The 18,394-nt window shown below is 49.9% G+C and overlaps 2 protein-coding genes across 2 annotated transcripts in view; one reads left to right on the top strand and one right to left on the bottom strand.

Annotated features, from left to right (window-relative positions):
* Positions 1 to 4,323: 4,323 nt before the first annotated feature.
* On the top strand, positions 4,324 to 10,259 carry DUSP4 (dual specificity phosphatase 4). The gene is made up of 4 exons (XM_050338716.1): positions 4,324 to 4,741; positions 7,631 to 7,767; positions 8,189 to 8,408; positions 8,632 to 10,259. Exons 1-4 carry the CDS (start codon positions 4,348 to 4,350, stop codon positions 9,015 to 9,017), a joined length of 1,137 nt encoding a protein of 378 aa, XP_050194673.1. The 5' UTR covers positions 4,324 to 4,347; the 3' UTR covers positions 9,018 to 10,259.
* Positions 10,260 to 10,335: 76 nt separating this feature from the next.
* Positions 10,336 to 18,394, bottom strand: part of TNKS (tankyrase) — a 136,458-nt gene continuing 128,399 nt past the window's right edge. Inside the window, exon 27 of the mRNA XM_050338714.1 lies at positions 10,336 to 15,838. Coding sequence (XP_050194671.1) covers positions 15,752 to 15,838 — 87 coding nt within the window. The 3' untranslated portion in view covers positions 10,336 to 15,751. The remainder of the gene's footprint in view (positions 15,839 to 18,394) is intronic.

The raw sequence follows: 18,394 nt of genomic DNA, 5'->3' as shown, positions 1-18,394 counted from the left end.
AAGCAGACCTGGCAAAGCTCCTGGCATTTTTCATGCGCTGTTGAAGGCTTTTGGGTTGGCATGCGTGTCTTCGGATCTTGAGGCAACAAAGATTGTGGCAGGGTTCAAGCAGCCTGGTGTGAAGGAGCAGGGATGGGAAGGGGAAGCACTTCAGCCCAGTCTGGGACAAGTCTTTCCTGGCTCCATTGCCTCTTGCATCAAGCACATACAGTGTTGTTGAAAAGCCCTGAGGGACTGTCTGTTGAAAACTAGATGTGGGTGAGCTGCTCTTCTGACTGCCCACTAAGAACCGAATTTTTTCTTGATGCCTTGCAGGACAGGGTGATGATCTGGGACGTGCTTGCTGAAATATGCTGTTGTGGCCCTGGGTTTAAAACAACGTCTGGGACAATGTGAAACTTAGCCATGAGAAGTCCCTGCAGAAGGGATGCAGGTGGGTCTAAGTAGCTACATGCCCTCAGCTGCTCCCAGGATGTCCCACGGTAGGCAAGGCGCTGCCCTGGAGCTCAGGTTGCTCACACGCTTTTGCAGCTGAGGGACTGGAAAGCACTGGAAATGAACATTTTCCCCTCCTCCACCTTGTCAGCCAACCTTGCATAATTTCCCCTTTAGCCTCCCTAGACAGGTTCATTACAATTCCCCTCCATTAATATGCAAATATGCCCTAGAGGAAAAGAGAGCCTGAATGTATTAACATGAATCTTTTAACTCTTTCACTGCTGCACTTCCTTTTGCAGACAGGAGGATGCATTCCCCGTTCTGGAAAGCTGAGAGAAAGAGAGATGCCGTGAAAGGAGAACTGAAAGGTGCTGTATGAGGACAGAAGGGAGCAAGGACCCTGCGGCACTCCGGGAGGGACGGGTTTTGTCGGTAAGTGCAGACTTGCAAGTTGCTAAGACCTTGATTCCGCCTTTCGTTTCTGCCAAAGGCTTCCTGCACATGCCAGGGCAAATCACTCAACCCTTTGGCTAACTGCTGCGAGCTGTCAGAGGAAGGTGGCAGCATCCTTTTGCTGGGACCTCTGCCACGTGCCGAGAGTAGTGGGGATATCCCTCTGTGCTGTGTCTAGTCCGCAGCCGTACGGACTGGCTGATCAGGAGGACAGAGGGAATCAAGCTCTTGGGAAAACCCCAGCATAACAAAACCCTGGCCAGTGCTCCTGGCCAGTGGCACAGAAGCAGGCACATCTGTCAGGTAGCTGAGGCTTGCAGCGTGATGCAGCACACCGGGACCCCACGTGTGCACACTGCAGCCAGGAGCCAGGGGAGCAGAGACAGGAAAGCCTGGAGAAGCCCAGAGGGCTCACTGGGCTCAGCAGCTTAGAGGTGCCCACAGCAGCTATTGCCCACCCGGGGGGACTCACGCTTCAGCATTTCTCTGGGAAGCAAAAGCCTTTAGGTAGCCAAACAAATTGGTATCTATTGGCTGACAAATTTACAGCCTGGCTCTAATTTGGTTTTCACTGCCACAGTGAGATGAGGTGTAAATTCCTTTTTCTTAATTCATGGTACATATTGACATTTAATCATCCAAATATGTGCCTCCTTTGACAATTCATTTCCCTTCAGCCTCCTTCAACAATTGCCTCTTCTGGCCAGGGCCCTATAAAAGATGATTCCTTGACTCTGCTGGAAAGGAAATGAACGGTCTCTTGCTCTGCCTTTCTCTTTTCTTTTGGTTGTTTGTTTTCCAGCAGCATATATTTCAGTTTGTACTGTGCAGATGCTGTTTGACAGGAATATTAGCTTCCACGCTTCTTCAGGTTTGCAGAGTCAAGACATGAAGCTCTATGGCCTTCTCACATCACCATCCCCTATCCCCAGTCCTTTCCACACTCCCTGTTCCTCCACCCCACCTAATTGTGTTGCTTTTTTTGTCTTATGGCTTCTACCTTGCAAGCATTTTTAGTGGCTCTCATTTTAACACCTCCTTAAACAAAGTTAATTAGATTTCCTTCTGAGCTAACTCCAGTGAGGGAGTTCACTCTTTATCCTGGCTGGGTGGCACTGGCTTGGTTAATTTTGGGCACTCTCACCTTTGGGTTCAATTCCCTCAATTTTTATCTCTGAGCCACCATCCCCAGCAGAGCATCAGCTCCAGACACGACCAGCCGGGAGCATAGCTGTGGGAATGCCTGGTGTGGGTGCACAGTGGTATTTCCATTAGCCAGGCTGGGTGGAGTTTATTTTCCAGGAAGAAAGAGCCAAGAACCTGCCACCTCCAGACAGCCAGCAGGAAGGGATGAACAATAAGGAAAGGGTTCAGGAACATAGAAACACTTGGAAATCTCCACCAGCTGCACATGCATACACATCCTTCCACACTCCATCCTGCCATAATGTCCTGCATCAATGCTCATGCAAACATCGAGGGACAGCAGCCCAAATGCCCCTTCCTGCATGCATGCCAATATTGCCTTCCTCTCCCACCTGAGATCAGTTTGGCCCAGTCACACGCTGGATCAGAGAGGGAAAAATTAGGATGTCAGGCCCTGCCCCCAAGGACACATGCTTTGTGCCCTTGGTTATCCAATTTTAGTGTAAAAGCTGGAATGAATAGTGCAGAAGGCATTGCAGACAGCAGGATAGCTTGTCACATGATAGTGGCCAACATCTGCCCAAGAGGAACAAAGAAAACAACATATTTGGGCATCAGCTCTTGAATAAAACTTTCTAAGACATTTCTGATGATCCAACTCGAACTCAAGTCATGTTGCTCTGAGAGCATAATTTTCAATTAGTTTGTAATGAGATTCTCAGTTTGAGTTTTTTGTCTCTGATGGCCTTCTCTAAAGGAAGAAAGAATGTCCCCGGCATGTTGCTGGCCAGCCAAATTCTGCTTTATTCAGTAGAAATAGGATTTTTGCTATCCTTATGCTTGATGCAGGTTGTAATGGGAGACAATTAGCCTTCTACCCCTGCTGTATTAGGCAACAGGCTCAAATGTATTCCTGGAGTGGGATGTATTGCACAAATGGCAGACGTGTTTCCCCCATACCTCATCTGATTCGACTTGGCTGGCAAAGCGTTGGCACAGCACACAAAAGCCAGAGGTGCAAAGATGAGGCTGACTCAGATGGAGGGGAGAACCTGACAGCAGTCAGAGAGCAGAGTGTAAGGGAGAGGCGGCAGCGGGACACAGGAGTGTCACCAGCCATAGCTCTTGAACGTGCACAGCAGGTTGGATTGCACCCAGGTAGGCACACACCTGGCGCAGGTGTTCCCCTGCCTTGCCCAAGTAAACAGCTACCAGGCACGCAGTGCAGGGGAAGTCAAACTGCCTGTTCAAACACTGCCCTCTGTGAAAAGTAGTGATGGGGCAGATGGGCTTGAATATCCATTGGGCCCTAAAACTCACCCCCACCATGTCCAGGTCCACACTGACCATCAACATTGTCCATCTGAGCACCTGCAGGTCTCTGAAGCAGATTCACCTGGGACTGGCCAGTGTCTGTTTGCAGGGAACACCCCATGCACAGTCACTGTCATGGGGGTTTTCAGCATTGCTTCATTTGAAAGCAGCCCAAAAGAGGACTTCTGGATGAAATGACTGCTCGGTGTTTGGGTGTTGGTTATGGGGAGACTCCCTTGGGACCCTTCAGGGCTCCTTTGGCTTTTAGCTGAGTTCCATGTGAGGAATCCCATTGAAGAGCCCTCCACAGGGCCACTTCCCAGGCAGGGTGCTGTAGTATTTTTAAGACTCTGCAGCTAACGAGATCCAATTTTGTGACAGGGAAAACGTGGCCTTGGCAGATACGTAGTCAGAGGGACACAGAGGGACCCTGCCAGAGCTAACAGTGGGGCCTGCTTAGTGCCTGCCCCCCGCAGCAAGCATTCCAAACAAAACAGAAGCAGCGGGACAAAGGGAGAAATAGAAGCGTGCACAGCGTGTGCCCGGCCACGCGTGTGCGCCTCCGTGCGTGTGCTCCACAGCGTGTGCCTGTACACGCGTGTGCACACGAGTGGGCGCCTTGCAGCGTGTGCGTGTGCCCCGCGGTCCGTGTGTGACCCGGGGGAGGGGGTCCCGGGGAGGGGGTGACAGCCCGCTGCCCTGCGGTGACAAGGCGCGCTGCTCGCGCCCATTCACGGCGCGGGGCGAACATGGCGGGGCGGGCGGGTTTCTTTTTTTTGTGAATGGAGGCGGTGACGTCGCCGCTCCCGCGCGCCGCCCCCCCGTCCATTCAAGGCGGGCCCGGCGCGGGTGAATGGGCGGCGCGCGGCGGGGCGGGGCGGGGCGGGGCGGGGGCGCGCGCCGGCCGCCGCCGGGTAGTAGCGCTGCGGCGCGGCGCGCGGGGGTGCGCGAGCGGCGCGGGCGGCGGGCGCGGGGCGCGGCGGGCGCTCCCCCGCCATGGTGGCCACCGAGGGGCTGCGGGAGATGGAGGGCAGCGCGCTGCGCCGGCTCGTGTGCCGCGACGAGGCCGGGGCCGGCGGCGCCGGGCGGTGCCTGGTGCTGGACTGCCGCCCCTTCCTGGCGCACAGCGCCGGCCACATCCGCGGGGCGCTCAACGTGCGCTGCAACACGATCGTGCGGCGGCGGGCGAAGGGCGCCGTGAGCCTGGAGCAGATCCTGCCGGCCGAGGGCGAGGTGCGGGCGCGGCTCCGCGCCGGGCTCTACGCCGCCGTGGTCGTGTACGACGAGCGCAGCCCGCGCGCGGAGGCCCTGCGCGAGGACAGCACCGTGGCGCTCGTGGTGCGCGCGCTCCGTCGCGACACGGCGCGCGCCGACATCCGCCTCCTGGCAGGTACCGCGGGGGAGGAACGGGGCGGCGGGGGGGAGCCGGGAATGTCCGATGGGACGGGGCCGCGGGCAGCAGCCCCCGCCGCCCCCGCCTGGGAATGGGGGTCCGGCCTCGCTGCGCCCCGAGCAGGGCGCTCCCGCTCTCCCTCCTCCGGCGGTCCTGCCAGAAGTTGGGAGCCGGCGGGAAGGTTGGGGGGGCCGCGCCCCCCCGAGGCGGTGCCCCCCTGCGGGTGGGATCCCGAGGCGATCGGCAGCGCCGGCGTTCCAGGGGCGCCTGGGTGCCCGAGCGGAGCGCGGTCCGAGCCGGACTGGGGGGAGCGAGGGGTGGGACAGGCCCCGTGTCTCTGCCTGGGACCGGCCCTGGGCAGGGCTGGCACAAGGGACTCCGGGAGGCCAGTTACAAACTCAGGTGGAACTGGGGAGGGGGATCCCCCACTCTTTGTTTGAGTTCATCCCCAGCCCCGTGGTGCAGAGAAGGCGTTTATGCAAGACCAGATAGCTGCTGTCACGCCGATGTCCCATTGCGGTGGGCAGAAACCCCGGGAATGCCTTTTGGCACTACAGCAGGGATCAGGGTTTCCCCCTTCTGCCGTGTGTTAAATGAGAAGCTGTTCGCGTTTGGAGCTGCTGGTCCTGAGAATTGCCGTGAGGTGGTTTAGAGGAGAGGGATGCTCAGCCGGGGTTCCTGCATGAGCTCTGTGGGGCTTTTTGTTTACAGCCTGAGAGTCAATTTATTCTTTGGTTTACTTACAGCAGGGGTGAGGATCTGTATGCAGAGTAGCAAATCCATTAAGAGGCTTGATAGATGGAGTAGCTCGCAGTTCTGTTGTACGAGATACAATAAAAACAGTAGGAGCTGTTCCAAGGATGTGATACGATGTACTGCTGTGGAAGTGCCTGCACAGCAAGGGCTCGATTGGGAGCGGGCTTTCGGGTCCTTCACCGTGAGCCGCCGTGGTGCTGGGAGCCATGCATGTGGCAGGAAACGCTGCTCTGCTTCAAGGGTGGCCTGTGTCAGCTGAGAGCCTCTGGTGCCTCCGTGGTTTTCATGGGAGGTTGTTTGGGGTTTCCAGTCTTTTACTTTTAAGGAATGGGCACCTAGAGGCTCAGTCTTGGCACTGTAGGCTTCTTCCTCGCTCACCACAGAGCTACTAAAAAGATCGATCTTGCTCTGATTTCACAGGAGTCGCACTAACCCAGAGCTGTGCATGCCCAAATGCAACTTCGTTGGGTGTGGGTCACGATGAAGACCCAGATGTGTTCTGTGCAGATCAGGATGCTCCAGGTTCCCTGTGGAGCAGCCTGGCTGGGTGTTGCTTGGTGGTGGGCACCTGTGCAGCACAGTTCCTGTTCCGGGCAGCCAGAAGCTCCACACCCCTTCATGGAGCTGCTGGATGTAGTGCTTGGCTGAACGGGTGTTAGGTCTCATGAGATACACTGAAGAGAAACATCTTTGACTATTTGAAAGGGTCTCTTTTTCTTTTCAAGGTGGGAGCCCATTTCTGCCCATCGCCCTAGGCAGCTTCTCCCTCTCAGGGTGGTGGGATGTGGGAGATACAGGGATTTTAGGACCGGATCCCTTAAAGTTGTCTAACAGGGTCTCTTGGTTTTGGGTGCTCTGTCAAATCGAAGCAGTAGGAGTGTAAAGGGATGTCAGGCCATGGAAATGCAGGCTCTGCAAACTGTCCTGCCTGCGTGGGAGGGACAATGCAATGCGGTGATGCATATTCACGGTTCTGCTTTAAGGTACTAGAGCCCTTCCTTGAGTGGGGGGAGGAAACCACAAAGGACACTGGGATGCTGGTAGTAGTGGTCTCTAGCTGCCTAGGGATTCCTGGGCTGCTTTGCTTGAGATGCTTGCATCCACTGGTCTTTTGAAGGCCTTGTTTGGGGCGGTCTCAGAGCTAAGCCTGGACAAGAAATACGTGCCCTGCTGTATGTGCTCTAGTAAGCTGAAATCTGCAGGCATAGGTCCTGCAGTTGGGTTGAGCCTTCAGGAACCATCCTGGGAGTCACGGCTTGGACTAGCTGGAGTCCTGTGGTGAGAGCAAAATACCTGATTTTTGTTGATTTTAAGGCTCAAGGTCAGACTTTACACAGATGTCAGGGTTGTTGATTTGACTTGAATGAGAGAAGCAGATCTCACCAGAAGCGTTTATTTGCAGCCAACACTGCAGTTTCCCTGTCCTGGGAACTCAGTGAGGTTTGCTCTTGTTTTGCCTGCCATTGGGAAGATCTGAGGTCACCTTTGCTTATCCCTCTGGCAGCAGGTCAGAGGAAAAAGGTGCTCTATGTTCAGCTTGCTCCCGTGTCCTTGAGAGGCAGCAGACACCTCTGGAGGGCAGCTTTGCTGTGGGCTTAGCTTCACTGTACCTGGCTAGTGCCAAGGCTTCCCTGCTCTATTGTTTTGGGAGCTCTGGGCTGAAGGGTCAAGCTGGGAAAGCAGGAGATGTGCCTGTGCTTTGTGACAGAATGATGCGTCCAGGGAAGCTGGGAATTGAAAACAGTCTTTGGCCTTGAAGCAGTTTTCCCATTTAAGTCTGAGGATGCTGGTAACAAACCCTCTGTTCATCATCTTAGACAGCAACGTTGGCCTCAGTCTGGGGTTTTGGCCAGCAGTGTGTAGGGGACTAAACCCTGGACCAGAGACTTTGGGTAGCCAAGATCATTGCAGAGCTCTTGGTGCTCTTGCTCCAAGGGAGTGGTGGGGCCTCAAGGATTCCCCCCTTGCTGCCAGGAGCCTGGTTGCTCTCCTGGGGCAGGAGACCACTCTCCATTACTGTAGCATCATCTAGTGGCCAAGGGCATGGTGAGACACGTCAGCTCCAGCTGTGCTGTTTTGCAGTACAGTGAGTGTAGCCTGGGATAATCCTTTTCTCCTCTCTTCTTGCAGGGGGCTACGAGCGCTTCTCCTCAGAGTACCCTGAGTTCTGTGCAAAAACCAAGTCCCTGAGCAATGTGTCACCCCCCACCAGTGCTGAGCCCTTGGATTTGGGCTGCAGTTCCTGTGGGACCCCTTTTCATGACCAGGTATGTGTAGAAGCCCAGTGCTTAGCTATTTTTGACTGCTCCTTCCAGCAACGCCACCTGGCCCTGCTGGAGTCTCTTCTGTTCTCTCTCAGCTGAGGCCTGCAGAGCCAGAGCCCTGCTTCCTTTCCTCTCCTGGGACAGCATGGTGGTCCTCCTGATCCCAGGGTGTTTGCAAGCCCTGGGGAGTGTACAAGCCCAAATCCTGTTAACCCACACCTGCCTGCTTCTGAACAGGATGAAGAAGGGGAGGGCTGAAATAGGTTTAACAGCTTGGGAAGGCAGCCTCTGCTCCCTCTTTTGAGGGCCCTGGGTCAGGTGCCAGGTTCCTGCACAGTTCAGGGTCTCCAAGCCTCCTGGATGTGTGTCCTGCCCACAGCTGTCCCCCGGTCACCCCCCTATCTGTTGTTTTTCTCTGTAACAGGGTGGGCCTGTGGAAATCCTTCCCTTCCTCTACCTTGGCAGCGCCTACCATGCTGCCCGGCGGGACATGCTTGATGCCCTGGGCATCACAGCCCTGCTGAACGTCTCCTCAGACTGCCCCAACCACTTTGAGGGGCACTACCAGTACAAGTGTATCCCTGTGGAGGATAACCACAAAGCTGACATCAGTTCCTGGTTCATGGAGGCAATTGAGTACATCGGTGAGTGCCTGTGCAGAGGAGTTGTGTCCATGTGCGTTTTATCGGGGGGGGTGGTTCCTGCCTCAAAGGCCTCAGCCTTGGGCTCAGGGGGGACTGGTGTCTGGCAGGGTCCAGGCCATTGTTTGCACTGGTGGGAGGGAGGTCAGCCACCCACATGCAGGTTTGGTGAGGGTTTGGGCTTTGTTGGGTCTCAGTCTCATGTCTCTTCCCTGTTGCCCTCCAGACTCAGTGAAGGAGTGTTGTGGCCGGGTCCTGGTCCACTGCCAGGCTGGTATCTCCCGCTCAGCCACCATCTGCTTGGCTTACCTGATGATGAAGAAGCGAGTCAAGCTAGAGGAGGCCTTTGAGTTTGTCAAGCAGCGCCGGAGCATCATCTCCCCTAACTTCAGCTTCATGGGGCAGCTGCTGCAGTTTGAGTCGCAGGTGTTGGCCACCTCATACACAGTGGAAGCTGTCAGCCCCTCGGGGACGCTGCGGGAGCGGGGCAAGGCCACCTCCACCCCCACCTCTCAGTTTGTCTTCAGCTTCCCAGTGTCTGTCGGTGTCCATGCCACCCCCAGCAGCCTCCCATACCTGCACAGCCCCATCACCACGTCGCCCAGCTGTTAGCTCAGGGGCCGAGGCCAGCCAGGCAGATAGCGCCAGGCGTGGAGGGGGCACACGGGCACGGAGCCCTGTGATGTTAAGCAATAGTGCCGGACACTGCCATTCACCCTGGACTCGACGTCTTTTTCGTAGGGAAATTTCTTACCTCATCTTGGTTTGTTTGCTTTTTATTGTCATGTTTTGAAAGCACGAAAGTTGTAAAAGCCACAAACCCTGACATTGTCCAGGCTCTTTGGGGGAGGAAGAAAAATGGTATACTGGGTTTCCTCAAGTGCCTGGTCTTCATCTGTTTCCATCCATATTTTACTGGCTTGTTTTTTAAAACAAGATGCACCTCCCCTTCTCCCCATGTTTCTGCCCCTAGCTCACCCAGGGTGAAAAGGGAGCCTACCCTCTTTTTATTGTGCAGCAGTCTTCCCCCTTGCACAAAGAGACCTGGGGGTGTGTGGGATGGGTGCTGCTCACCTGAGCAGCAGGTAGACTGGGTGACAAGCAGAGCTGCAGGCAGGGCCATGGGGCCAGCAGGCGTGGTTGGCAGGGGGCTGCCTGCACTCAACCCCAGCCCTGCCAGTGGCTGGGGAGATGAGGCGGGAGCTGGCAGGCACCTGCCAAGTCACCACCTGAGCCCGTTCCAGTGGGGGAGAGCAATCTCTGTGGTTGGGAAGTGGTTTGGAGGGGGAGATATAGTCTGAAATGCCTCTTTTCTTGCCTCTGTGGATCACTGGTTTTTGCAAAGCCTAGGTCCAATCTCCTGTGGCTTTAAGATGAGAAAGAAGGGGTGGGGGGCAGCAGTCTGGGCTCCTTTTGATTACTTTTGTTCAGTTTCCTTTCCACCCATCCCACTGCTGCTCCTCTTCCAAAAGAAGAATGATGGAACACGGGTGGGCTGTAATGGAGGAGAGTAGCTGCTGGGTGGAGGACAGGCTGGCCCAGAGATGTCATCCGTTCAGCATTTTCAAGCTTTCCTCCACCTCATGACCAGCGTCTCGCTCACCTGTGCAACATTTCTGCAGCTTTTGGTCCAAGCCTAGAAAATGCCTCATCTTCAACCCACCTGGAGCCTTATTTCCCACCCTACCTCTGTCCTTCCCTTCAGTCCAGTTCAACACACAAGATGCCTGTGTGGCTGATGTACATATGTATGGTTTTGTTCTTTTTTTTTTCTAGAAATTAACTTTTTATTTATTGCCTGAGGGAGGGAGGAAACATTGTTTGGAGAAAATAAAAATAAAACTGTTTTCAACAGTTGTGGCTGGAGCAGGTTTGTCCTTAGACCAAAACAGAATAGCAGGTTTTTGTACACACTCCACTTTCACAGAGCAACTGTTAAAAATGTATTTATTGAATTTTAAACTATTACAAGTATTGCAGATCAGACATTTAGCCAAGCACATTTAAAGATCAAACTCAGTTGTTACAGAGATGTTACCTAAAGTCCACCATGTAGGTAGGCTGAGAACCTGCCCATCGTCTTCAACTTTGAGAGAGAAGGTAAAAGGAGGAAATAAATAAATGATATCCCAGCTCCAGGTAATTGGCAACCAAGAGAGGACACATACAGGGCTAGTTACGAAAACAAGTTATACAAGAAAAGGTCTAGAAATTCAATCCCCCAGGTACACTGCCATTTGGGTTGCCAGAGAAAGCAATTAGGAATGATGATGCACAAGCTCATGGGACTGCAGCACAGAAAATCCCCATTTCAATTTCCAAAGCTGAAATATCTGCAGATGTTAAGAAAGTGTCAAAATTATCTTGTAATACAGAGACTCTTAATACTCTACATTAGTAATTAATGGGACCAACACTAAAAATTGCCACCAACAGGTCCAGCAAGACCGAGACATCAAAACCAGTCAGATAATACAACCTGACAGGCATATGTGTTAGTGCAACGGGAAAGGCATCTGCTGCTCATGTCCCCCACTGATTCAGGGCTCATTCATCTTCCTTCAGAGATTTTAACACACAAACACTGTTCCCTGACCCTCTGGGTTTCACATCTCCCATGTGTTCAGACAGGTGGGGACACTGCCACTGCACCTCTCTGCAGGTGTCCTGATGCTCTCTGAAAGACCAGGAGAACACGCTCTGGGACTGTGTCAAACCACCACCTCTGAACAATGGATTCAAGTCTGTGGAGGTTCACAAGCCAATTGCTACCTGAGGCAAGAACTGAACCTGTGCTTTCCCATGTCTTCCCTCTCCGGGCTGCAGCATAGCTTAAAATGCTGCAAAAATACCTTAACATGACTGAAGCATGCCTTAGATGCCTCTGCTTTTAGATTTCTGAGCTAGATTTTCTGTGGCAAAGCAGCATGGAAACGGAGAAATCCCACTGAAAATAAATTCACACATTTCCTGACATTCAGCTTCTGACAATGATTAGCAATGTTCAAACTAATCTGTTTTGTGGCTGGACCCTTCCTTTTACCCATCTTGTAAAAACCTGTTCTGGGCAATTTCTGTTAACAGTCCCATATGGAAATTCTAGGCAGTGCTCGAACTGTGCAGGAACTCTGATGTCACTGCAGGGATGCAGGAGTCTTTTTTGAGATTTGCCACTGTTAAGTAGTTCCCAGAGGCTGTGCAGTGGCACATGTTAGCCTTCCTCAGCACTTCAGGCATTCACAGGGAGCAGATGTCTCCTGTAACCTACAACAAACCGTAGGAGCAGCTGGTTTCCAGAGCCAAGAAAGTGTCCTTCTCCAGAAGGTACTCTGTCCCATAGACCACACTCCTTTTCTGTGTCTGCTGCCCACCAAAGCCAGCAGTGCACAACCTTTTGTGGGGCTTTCTTTTTGCTTCAGTGTAGAATTTTGGGGTACTCTGGTTACCAACAAGTAAAGTGTAAGTTTGCAGGCAAAATAAATTCCTGCTATATAATGCAGTGGGATTCAATTGCATCACATGCAAACACTCAAAACAGAAGTTAGAAAACCATTAGCTCATTCCTTGGACTACAGACCAATAGTGACTGCAACATGGTGGAACTAGTACAAGGGGTTTGTAACAGTCTTTGCGGAGCTGGGATCAAACACGACTGGTTGGTAAAAATAAGGACTGGAAAATAAAATATACCTTATTAAGGTACTGTACTCTGCTTTTAAACCTAACAGAAGTTTTGCTGACAGCATTCAGATTACAATGTCACTCTGCACCAGGTATCTAATTCATCAGTCTCATAGAAACAGTTTCAGCAATGGAGGGCAGAATCCTCCCTTGTTTGTTATGTGGTGAAGTTTCTTTCGTTTTTGCCTATTAAAATCCTGTCTCAAACTGCACAGAAGTTTCAAAATGCTGCCTCAAAGGGACACTGACAAAAATCAACAGGCCTGAGAGACAAATTGACCCTTTCCTTAGCACACACAGTGTTCTGTCCTAATGGGAATAGCTCTTTCTAGAGCCAGTGAGAGGTGCTCAGGCTCCTCAGCCTATGAGATGGCTTAAGCCCAAAGTGTTCTTACTCAGCTCCTACTGTGCCTCCACTGGTGACTCAATGCTGCAATTAAGCACCCCATTATCAGGGGACTGCACTTCTCAGGAGGTGAAAAGCTTCACTTCTCAGGAGGCAGCAGCTGCCGGGTTATGGGGGCATGGCATTTTTAAGGTCCCACTGAAGTCACCTCCCCCAGCTAAAGCAGCGGCATCTGTACCATTAACAATCTGCCAAATGCAGCTCTACCACCAAAACCACAACCAGGTTTTTCATGGGTAACTTTGATACTGATGGGCAGATCCTCTCTTTGTTTTAAACTGTAAGAGGAGCGACAACAGCATACGCTACTCCTGCACAGGTTTCTACAACACACAGACGCATCGTCAGGCCTGGGTATTCCTCTGTGTCTGGCCACAAACGGATATGAGATCACGTGATTACAAGACAAAAACCACTGCAAAATTATTTCCTTGCACAGCACCTTTACTCTGCACAGAACATCAGATACGTTAACACTGGCAGTTCAAAGATACTGGAAAGTAGAATCAGAGAATCACAGAACATGCTGAGTTGGAAGGGACCCATCAGGATCACCGAGTCCAACTCCTGGACACCCCAAGAATCACACCATGTGCCTGAGAGCGTTGTCCAAATGCTTCTTGAACTCTGCCAGGCTTGGTGCTGTGACCACTTCCCTGAGGAGCCTGTTCAGTGCCCAACCACCCTCTAGGTGAAGAACCATTTCCTAATATCCAACCTAAGCCTCCCCCAACTCAGCTTCATGCCGTTTCCTTGAGTCCTGTCACTGATCACAAGAGTGAAGGGATAGGTACCTGCCCCTCTGCTTCCCCTCATGAGGATGTTGAAGACACCAATGAGTCCCCTTAGTCTCCTCTTCTCTATGCTATTTTTATCCTCTAGAAGTTCAAGGCTGCAGAAGAAATCCAGACTAGTCATTAGTTCAATCAGCACACAGGAAACAACAAGCATGAACAGCATCCGGTGTGGGCTTGGTGGGGTTTTTCTTTTCAGATTTGCTCTTGTTTTTGAAAGATGTAAAGCTTTTAACTTCCACACCCAGATTACCCATTTTGCTCACCTAAGCAGCACAGCTGTTTCACCATTTAAAACTATGTCTAACTGGGGATGGTGAGCAATACTCGCTCTGGCTGCTATCTGAAATCCTAGTGTAGATAGGCACACCCCCTCATTCCATTATTAACTAAATTAAAAACAAACCCCAAACTTTAATGGTGAATACAAAGCTTCAAAGCCTAGTGGTGATCTTTGCAATCCTAACACTATGAAACAAGTAGCCAAAATACAAGCACCCGATTTTATCAATGAAATTTGTTTAAAAGGACAACTAGGCTAGAGCCTGGCTGGGACTTTAAAGCTACATATTTAATCAGGTCACAAAATGAAGTGAGAACCATATATCCACTGCCAGCTCAACAAAAACAAAACTCAAAGTTCAAGATCTGTTGGAGTATTGCTATTTCTAAGGTTTTCTTAAGAGATACTACAAACAGATGATTTCAGGTAGACATATTGCATCAAGTGACTGATTTTACAGTGGGTGAAATTCCTTACGAAGGTAACTTGTTTCAGCATTAATGCCTTAATGTTAAAAACGAAAATGTTATGTCCTAATGCTGAAAGTGAAAAGCTCTTCAGCTTTATTTTATCCAAACATGTCAGCAAAATCCCACTTGTGAGTAGCACATATATTTTTATAAATTAAAAGCATACTATTCTGTCATTTTCTTGCTTTAAGAGGGATAAAACCTGAATGCATGAACTGGATCATCAGATACTACATAGTGCTGGTTGACAGGGAAATGTACAGCGTGTTGTGTTCAAAGGAACATTTTTTCCTCCAGTTGTTACGTGGTCAGCACTGAAGCACATGTCCTGATATTGGCTGTTAGGAAAAAAATTAACAGGTCTCGATATTCAACCTTCTCTGAAACTGTAAAACACCACAAAAAAGAAATTGCTTGCTACTTTTGTTAAGTGCATGTCCATCATGAAGGGGACTTTTGAAACTGTTTGATTCTGTGCTACGCAATGCTTAAAAATAATTTTCTCCTAACCCATAAAATAAACCTGTGAACTTGGGAAGAAGGGAATTAGGTGAATAAATCCTAGCTTTGTTCTCTGGTATACCTGCAAACAAATCCACTCGTCAACTAATATTTTAAAATTTTGTTCTCATCAAAATGTAAAATGGATATTTAAAATAATTATTACTTTTTTAAAATCCCTTAAGCTCTGCAACTGTGATGTCACACACGAAGATGTGACATGAAACTGCTATAACACACTCTCCCTTACCAGCCTGAAACCCACTTACCGGGTCTCACATTACAGAGGAACATGAACTAGATATGCCCTTGTGTATGAAATCTTCTGACTTTTCACCTGCTCTCTCCCAGAAACCCATACGCTGCTCTAACTGGAGAACATTTCACAAGCTGCACGTACTTAATAGGAGCCTTATAAAATGTTCTTTTAGGGATGCCAGCAGAGGACATGGACCTGTTTTATGACGTTCTTCCACGCACAAGAGCTGGTTTTACCCTTGCAAACACTTCCCAGGGCTTCCCCCAGAAAACTCACACAGAAAAAGCAGTGAACTATCATGATTTGTCTCCACTCTAAAGTTACACTCACTCATATTATTGTTTGCTCAGAGGTGTGCAAAAAACCCCTATATTGAAGAACTTGACCTAGCCCCTCCTCAGATGAAATTTATATTGCATTGTTAATGATTTTAGTCGACTCGACTTTTGTGCAAAATATCTTCAAGAAGGTTCCGGCTCAACTTCAAAATACAAAAGAAGAATAAATAGGATCTCTTGACAACAGAAAATGAATGATGTATGCTGAAAAGAAAATGATGGGCTTAATGCAATTTATCTGCAAATAAAATAACTAGAATAGTAGTGTCTGAAATTTTAACATGTGAGATGGCACCGATAAAGATTTCCATTTGCACAATAATGTTCCCAAGGTCTAGATCAAAACAATATTATTTTACACGTGGTAACTGCAGAGAGTAGGAGCCTGAGATATGTTATTAAAAGGCAGTCCCTTGTAAACTTTCCTCAAGAGGAACAGTAGCAATTGAGTATGCAAGAGTTACTCGTATCATATTCATCAAGACAGCAATGCTTTATAAAAGACATACAGCTTATTTCCAGGTTGTTAAGAATTTTATGATACTGATTTTCTGAAACATGTATCCATCCAGTCCAAGATTGAAGTCACATCCTTCTTCACTGCTCTGAAGCTACTAGGTCTTTTGCTCTGCTGCTGTTGCTGTCTGTGAGGGAGCTTCTGGTTTCACAATCTGGTATGTAATGAGATATTCTGGGTATGCCTGAAAGTAAAACAAGAAGAGAAACAGTGCTTTATGCAAGGGTACACTCAGCCAAGTTCCCGTTTTTTCTGCATTTCACTAAACACTGTCTGAGAAAGGACAGTGCAAGAACCAGCTCTATGTTCACAGCGTGCAGAAGAAAAAGTGGATTTCAAACCTCACCAGCAATAAGTGGGAACTGCTGAATGTAGTTAATACTTTGGTTAATATACCAGTAGAAAGGAAGATGTTTCTTCCATGCAGGCACTGCCAGAAATTCTGTGTGTAACAGAAATTCAGAGTTACTCTCCTTGTTAGCTAATCCTACACATCAGTCAATGCCCATAAGTTAGTCAAAAATCTCAGAGAGTCTTACCCCAAAAGGCTCACTAACTTGCCATGCGACCTGCAAATTCCTTTACAGGCAGTAAAACAGTTGGCCTACCCAAAGCACATAACCCAGCCAGTCATCTGTCCAGTGTTTTCTGGAGACAGCTGGTAGGCGGTTTTGTCCAAGAACAAGGCTAAAGTTGCTGGAGGGCAGAGCCCCATTCAGAGGAACCTAGACAGCTGAGAGGAGACTGGGCCTACAGAAGCTTCATGAAAGCCAGCAAAGGCAAATGCACCTGGGAGGAAGTCCTTGTAACACTGCAGGATGGGAAGCCACTCTGCTGAAAAGGTGCTGGGGGTCCTCGGGTGACAGCAAGCTAAAGCAGAATCAATAGCATGTCCTGGCAGCAATAAAGGCTACCAGCATCCTGTGGGACATCAGCAGCAATGTAGCAGTGACTGCTGTTTATTCAGTACCCACTTGGCCACATCTAGAAAACTGCATACAACTTTTGGGCCCTCCAATACAAGAAAGATGCCAACAAGCTGGAGACAAGTTCAGCAAAGGACCAATAAGATAGTCAGGGGGAGAGAGCACAGGATAAACATGAAGAGGCTGAGGGAGATGGGCTTGTTCAGTTCAGAGAAGGCTTTTTGGGACCTCAAGGCAGTCTTCTATTACATATGAAATGGAGAAAACAGATTTTCTGAGATGCACCGTCCAAGAATGAGATTAATTAAGACAGGGAAGATTTCTATTTCATACAAAGAACATATTATTTTACTGTGAGGATAAGTAATCAAAGGAACAAGCTGCTGTAGGAGGCTGTGAAACAGTATTCTCTGAGGCCTCCAAGACCTGCCTGGTCAAAGAAAGCTCTCAGCAATCTGGCCTGGATTCAGTGTGAACAAGAGGCTGGCAAGGGAGATCTCCCAATGGTTCCTTTGAACCTGACCTTAAGATTATATAATCTTATCACACAATCATAGAATGGTTTGAGTGGAAGGGATCTTTAAAGATCATCTAGTTCCAACCCTCCTGTCATGGGCAGGGACACCTTCCACTAGACTAGGTTGTTCAAAGCCCCTCCAGCCTAGCCTTGTATACTTCCACAAGTGGAGCATCCACAGTTTCTCTGGGCAACCTGTTCTAGGGCCTCCCTACCCTCTGAGTAAAGAATTTCTTGCTAACATCTAACATAAATCCCCTCTTTTAGTTTAAAACTGTTCCCCCATGTTCTGTCACCGTACCTGTATAAAAAGTTGCTCTCTCTCTTTTTTATAACCCCCCTTTAGGTACTGGAAGGTCCCCTGCAGCCTTCTCCAGGTTGAACAATCCCAACATTCTCGGCCTTTCCTCACAGGGGAGGTGCTCCATCCCTCTGATCATCTTTGTGGCCCTCCTCTGGACCCACTCTAACTTCCTATGCTGAGGACTCCAGAGTTGGCCACAGCACTCCAGGCAGGGTCTCACAAGGGCAGAGTACAGGGAGAGAATCACCTCCCTTGACCTGCTGGCCCTTGACTCTTTTGATGCAGCCCAGGATGTGGTTGGTTTTCTAGGATGCAAGCGTACATTGTTGGTTCATGTACAGCTTTTTGTCACCAGATCATTCATGTCCTTCTCCGCAGGGCTGCACTCAGCGAGGTTATCTCCCAGTCTGCACTCACATCTGGGATTGCCCTACAATTGCTAAGTGCAGCACCTTGCACTTGGCTTTGTTGAACCTCATGAAATTTTTGTAGGCCCACTTTTCAAACATGTCCAGGTCCCTCTGGATGGCATCCTGTCTTTCTGTTGTGTCAACTGCACAGCTCAGCTTCATGTTATCTGCAAACCTGCTGAGGGTGCACTTGATCTCACTGTCTATGTCACTGACAGATACTAAAGAGCACTGGTCCCAAGACAGAGCCCTGAAGGATACCTCTCATCACCAGCCTCGACCTGGACATAGAGCCACTGATTACAACCCTCTGGCTGCTCCATCCTGCCAAATCCTTATCCACAGAATAGTCCACCCTTCAAACTTGGAGATAAGGATGTCTCGTGGGACAGGACAAGTAGATGACATTGGTCCATCTTCCCTTGTCAACCATTGCAGTCACTCCATCACAGAAGGTCACTAGATTGGTCGGGCATGATCTGTGCTTACTGAAGCTCTGTTGGCTGTCTTGGATCAGCTCCTCGTCTTGTATGTGCCTTAGCACTGCTCCCATGAGGATATGTTCCATGATCTTCCCAGGCAC

The sequence above is a fragment of the Myiozetetes cayanensis genome, unplaced genomic scaffold (genome assembly GCF_022539395.1).
Source record: "Myiozetetes cayanensis isolate MyiCay16 unplaced genomic scaffold, myiCay2020 scf7, whole genome shotgun sequence".
Lineage (NCBI taxonomy): Eukaryota > Metazoa > Chordata > Aves > Passeriformes > Tyrannidae > Myiozetetes > Myiozetetes cayanensis.
The sequence above is the reverse complement of the archived record's forward strand: the minus strand, read 5'-3'. Positions and strand labels throughout refer to the sequence as shown.